This window comes from Orbicella franksi, chromosome 9 (assembly GCF_964199315.1).
Source record: "Orbicella franksi chromosome 9, jaOrbFran1.1, whole genome shotgun sequence".
NCBI classification, from domain to species: domain Eukaryota; kingdom Metazoa; phylum Cnidaria; class Anthozoa; order Scleractinia; family Merulinidae; genus Orbicella; species Orbicella franksi.
In genome coordinates, this window is record NC_138153.1 from 1,515,931 (window position 1) to 1,521,839 (window position 5,909).

At 39.4% G+C, this 5,909-nt stretch overlaps 1 protein-coding gene across 1 annotated transcript; it reads left to right on the forward strand.

Annotated features, from left to right (window-relative positions):
• The first annotated feature begins 951 nt into the window (after nt 1-951).
• Nucleotides 952-5,564, forward strand: LOC145496690 (uncharacterized). The gene is made up of 3 exons (XM_081476423.1): nt 952-996; nt 3,511-4,602; nt 5,046-5,564. Exons 2-3 carry the CDS (start codon nt 3,512-3,514, stop codon nt 5,146-5,148), a joined length of 1,194 nt encoding a protein of 397 aa, XP_081332549.1. The 5' UTR covers nt 952-996; nt 3,511; the 3' UTR covers nt 5,149-5,564.
• Nucleotides 5,565-5,909: the final 345 nt, after the last annotated feature.

A 5,909-nucleotide genomic window follows, 5' to 3' on the forward strand; every position in this document is an offset into this window, starting at 1 on the left:
ATGGTTTATCATTATGTCATTGGTGTTTTTCTATCTTATTAAACTGTTATTTTTCCTGTACCTTCCGTATCTGAAGGTTTATCCTGTCCATTTGACGCGGTGAACCAGCTTTTTCACTGTAAAAGTACACAAAGGAAAGGTTAACAAAGGTTGCCAGAGGTAAAGTTCGATAGACTGTAAACAAGCAGGCGCGGATCCATACCGGTTTCCACCGTTTTACGGAAATCGGTCAGAATTTTCATAATAAAAAAAAAATCAATAGATATGTATATATTTTTAATAAAAGTAAACTGCAGGTTGAATCTCGAAAATAGTTTTGGACATTCATTTTTTTTAAATTCTTTTTTGCTAATTACCGGAAATAGACAAGGGTCATAGACACGTTCTGGCGGCAAAATTTTACAGCCGGGAAATCACTAGTCTCCAGACGGCGGTGACGCCATCGCATCATCGCCTCGGGCGTCTAGACCAAAATTAGACTTCCCTGGGCGATTGTGCAATTCCGCTACTCGGTTAGCCTGTATGATCATTCATTCTGGAATAATTCTTCAAAGCTCACAACAGTGAGATGCAGCCAAGAAAAACGCGGTAGAAACCAGCAAAACTTATCTCCCAGCCGCTAACAAGCACTGGCGAAAATCAATACAAAACTATGCATAATGATGATCGCTTAAGTACTAAGAAATAGGTTACATAATCCCCAGGGGTCACGGCGAAACGTGAAACTCAAACGCAAAGAAAATTCTAGTCGCTACAAACTCACTGACTTCTTTCTATTCGTTATTGTTTTCATCCTATGGATAATAAGATTTTGCTTTGGAAAACCAAACAACAGTACTACGTCAACAAAAAACCAACCAATGGGAATAAAGTCTTTTGAAAAGGCATACCCACAATGAGCCTACTTCAACAAAGCGCGCTCTTTTCGAAGTATTATAATTGTGTTGCACTGCGAGCGTTCGGGTATCAGGTTAACAACTACACAGCTGAACAGAGGTAAGGGATTTTTACTCTAACTCTTTTCAATTTCTTCGTCTTTAAAACATGACACACAGATCGTTTTTTTGGTGCCAGTTGTAAATGATATATTTTTGACTTTTTGCTTAGCTGTTCCTCGGGGTCGTTTTTCAAGAAACGCTGTATTTCAGATCACCCCAACTGAAAATTCATGTGATTTGTTCGGTGATAGCAGTGATTCCTCGCAAATTTGAACTTTCCCACGAAAACCACAGAGTAAACCATTCCTTTTTTTTGCATTATCGCTCTCACGAAGTTTACCGCGTCTTCTTTAATTTTTAGTTGATCCAAAATTTCGTTTAGACTGGTAATGCAAATTGTATACATTGTAGAATAAGATGAAAATTGAGTCTAGCATTGCCCTCGTCATTATTACAAACCTGACAGACGAGGCAACAGAACAGTTGAACTCGTCTGGAAACTCATTTTCGTGTCTTTTCTTATCGACTTCACTGACTAGTAAAAGCAATGGTCAGTTTTTTAATGCCAGTCACTGTTGATGACGTCGCTTTTTAATCAGACCATCTAAACTGTTTTACATCTGCTTTTAAAAACAATGAATAACACTGTCGTTGGCCAAATTATTCTCGAGTCTGATTGTTGTGGCCTTGTCACACTTGTATTTCTGTAATGTATTTCCAGTAATGTATTTTCAGCAATATATTCTTGCGTAATGTGTTTTTGTTCTCCACATTTACCTTAAGGACTTTCGCGCTAAAATTTTCCAGCAGATAGGTTTTTTTCCATTTTTACTGCTATCAGATAATGAGTTACTTGTGTCAGAAATGCACAAACAAATTGGGTATCACCGACTTCGTTTCGGAGATAAAGCGTGTGGAAGACTATTCTGATTTTGAAAAATTGGCGCACGAAATTCAGCATTGTCTACAGGGGTTTATAGTTAAAAGTATCGATCTTAGTCACACTTTGTAGTAAACACATTTTGTTGCCAACGTTTTCACAAAACCTAACCCTTCAAGAGTCATTTGAAACCGCCGCAAAGATAAGCAGAGAGCTGATAATAACGGAATTCGATGGTGCATTTTGCAAAAAATTCAAATTTCTAATCGATAGATTTTCTTCGTTTTTTCGCTTAAGGTAGAAAATTGTTAGAGAAAATGATCCATCAGAAGAAAAATAGAGGTCACTAAACGTCAAAGATAGCTAATTCCAGGCAAATATGTAGCAATGGCCATCTGCCCTATCATTGTTCATTTTATTACTTAGCGCGTTCATCGATGCAGGACGTGGCGTGTGAATTTGTGTGCGCAGTAACAATGCGCAGAAACAATTAGTGCGAACGTCCTGAACATTGTGTCGAAAGCTAATAAGTTGCTAGGTCTTCTAAAGCGTACTTGACCACTATTAAACTTGGCAGTCAGACGGACATTATATCTGTCGCTTGTTAAATCGCAACTTTGCTTTGGAACGCAAGTGTGATAACTACCGTTACTGCTCCAGCGTAAGAATGATCTTGGACATCTTGCAGGGGGACAAAAAAAAGTACAGTAAGTTATTATTTAGAAACGGAACAGAACCAAAGGCTTTGCTAGTTTTCCAGTTAGGTTTTCGCAAAAGCGCCTTTTCGTCAGACCGCATCTCTTAGCCAATTAGTCGCCCATATTTCAGATTTCAGCAACGGTTGGAAAGCTACCATATGGCATACTAGGCCGCCTTCGGCAAGCGAGCAAAATTGGAATGTTGGTGTATCCTCTGAGTTGACATATAATAAGTTTGGTAGGCGACAAACGAGGTCAGTTTCTTGATTGGCATTAAATTAACTATTATTCTCCAATGGCAGATCTCTAAGCCCTGCGCTCAGGTTTCCCTGTGAACAGTACCCAGGAACTAAATGCAGTTATTTTTAATAGTCTGCTCTAAATTGAATTTCGTTTACCGCACTAATAATTGATAGCGTTGAACTCGCCAATTACGGTCGAGCCAGTTATTTCGTGTATACAGCTGCTTGGCAACCAAACCAGTTCAACACTCGTCTGGAAACACATTTGAGAACATTCTCTCGTCAAATTCTGTAATAGGTAAAGGAAACGATTTTTTTAATGCCAATCGTTTTGTTAGCGTCGCTTTTTAATCAGGCCATCCAAACTGTTGTATTTCTGCTTTAATTAAAAGGTCGATCTGACTGCCTCTAGACAAATTATTCTTGAGTATTGTTCTAGTCTTAGTTTCTTCCATTGAAGTTATCTCTTTGTTTTAGCCGATTAACAGAGGTACTTACAAGTGGAACTTTTTATATATTCAAGGCACACTTATTTAGTACTTAGAAGTACCAAATAAATCAACTTTTTGCAAATTATATTTGTTTTGGTCAGTACATATGAAACCCCCTTCGCAAAATTGCATTTAAGCGCTTGGATGGCAAAATAAAAAAGAAAAGATAGACAAATGAAAAAATAAATACATAAGCTAAAATGTTCTGGACCTCTTATCCTAAAGTTAACTCATAACATCATTTCTTTTCATTTTATCTAGAATGACTTCACCTCAAACCATATGGCTATGTGCCTTCCTCTTTATTGTGTACGGGTTAATTCCACTGACCGATGCTGAGAACAAAGTTATCTGCCTTAATATGGAATATGCTGGCCCCATAGAAGAAGTTATTGCCAGAAAACCAACCGAACTAGCAGAGGCGATAAAAAACGCAGCCTCAGAAACCGAAGAGTTTGCCCTGGCTATGGTTGGTCTTGCAATAGATCAAATACCAGTTGTTGGAGCGATGCTGAGCACGATGTTTGAGCAACTCGTTAGTATTTTTGGAGGGGAAGTGGATGTGAAGGAAGTTTACGAGTCCTTGAAGGAAGAGATCGATCAGCTCAAAGAGTATATGGACCAGGAGATCGAGGAATTGAAATTAGACCAAATCAAGAATGTGTTTGGAACAAGCAAGGGTGGAATGCTGGGCTATGCTAAACACTGTAAAGACATTTACAAGGATGATGCTGATGATATGTCAACTTGCCTGGAGAATCTGCGAGCTATGATGGTTGAGCAGTACCACTTCTTCCTGCCAGAAGACGAAAAGGCCAGCTCCTATGAACAGACCTTGCCTCTGTTCCGCATGTACGGACAACTCTTTGTGGACACAGTATTGGACCAGATTCATGTAGCCAAGAAAAGAGGCAAGAACAGCCAGGCAGCAGCACACGCACAAGCCTTAATTACAAAAGTAGCTGAATTTAAGGCACATGCCGTGGATTCTGTGAAGAAGATTCTCCGTCTTCAAGTTTCGTCTCACATCATGCCGCCCACAGGCAACCCTAAGTGTGCACCTATGCCTCAAGGCTTCTCGATGTGTGTCTGCACCTTATCAATAGGAGCGAGCAAATTCAACGCAGTTGACAAGACTGGATCCCCAACTGACAAGACCAAAAACTATTGCGTGGGAATTACTTATGGGTCTTATGATTCCTGTGCTTATACCAAAGAAGGATATGAAAAGATCTACGCTCCGAAACACGTCAAGGCTGTGGCAACTTACTGGAAAAAGCAGCTGGGCGACACAGTTGTCGAATGGGTGAAGGCTGCCGACGCCCTAAAGCCGATGGTGGCAAAACACAAGAGGTGAGATTTGGCTGATTTTTTCACGATGCTGTAAATCTTTTGTAACTTCAAGTATAAAAATTTTATAGAATGCTGGAGTGCTACTTAAACTATTAATTTCTCTCAATCATGCTGGGAGCACAAAGGATGGAGCTCTGGGGTTAAGTCTACATACGGAAAACAGTAAAATGCGCGCGTGTTTAGATAGCTTGATGAAAAAATATAAAAGTTTGGGAGATTTTGAAAAAATGTTTTATAGTCCTGTGACATGAGCAACGTAGGGCTTTTTTGTTTTAACGTTTTTCCAATCCAAGTCCTAAAACCTAATTATTAAACAAAATAATATGACACGAAAGTTGAGCCGGCATGATTACTAAGTATTGACACATTTAGACTGGATTAGTGTTTTTCATTTGTCCTTGAAACTCGACACCGCAATAATTTATTTTTTGCTCATGCTACAGGTCCCTTTCCTTATTAGAAAGGATCCAGTTTGAACGCGAAGTCGAGGCTGTGATCGCCAAGAAGAAACGGATGATGAGGAAGAGAAACATGGCAGAAGACTGACGCCTGTCTTCAGCTGGTTTTTTTTTTCCAGATGGGTGTTATAAAGCAATTTCACGTTTTTTGAGTCACCATTAATTTAGCACACAAAATAATAGTTTCATTTCAGAGCTGTCGGTTTTTGTAAGCCCTCGGTTTCTCGGATCAGCATCTTGTGATTTTCATTAATAGTAGCGAAGGCTCTTGGACAAACGAAAGCGTTTTACTCTCACACTTGCACAACACCGACTGTACCATGTGTATCCGTGTTAACATGAAGAAGGACAGGTGAAATTTGCTTTACTCTCTTAGGGTTATTTTTGTGAAGCTCGTATGGATGTAAAACTCGTATGAACTTTATAACTAGAATAGCGAGTGGTCAGTTGAATCACTGAAACACTGCGTGAACAAATTAATAAAGGAAATCATAGCTAATCCGTTGTACCGTCTCCGGCTTTGTAAGTCTTTTAGATGCAAAGCCGATTTAAAAGTTATATTACGATTAAGTCTTAGCCAAGTCTTGCACTGGTATTATTTCTCCCGCTTGAACAAATCAAGACTTGGTTCCTGTCTCACGCGTCCGACCATATCAAGGCGGCTTGCGTTAATTAAATTTTACGAGGGAATTCCTATGACCACGTGGTTGCCATTTGACACGCGCAACCTTTTCTTCGTATCAGTTCTGATGCGGGAACCTTTGCCACAAGTTGAATGTTACGCGTTACGCCAAGTTAAAACTGATTTCGCTATTGCCGTCTGAAATGCGATAGATAAAGATTAACCTT

Excerpts from the sequence above, each read along its gene's own strand:
- LOC145496690 (XM_081476423.1), top strand. The coding sequence starts at position 3,512 with ATGACTTCACCTCAAACCATATGGCTATGTGCCTTCCTCTTTATTGTG. Across the intron at positions 4,603-5,045 it reads ATGGTGGCAAAACACAAGAG|GTCCCTTTCCTTATTAGAAA; the intron begins GTGAGATTTGGC and ends CTCATGCTACAG.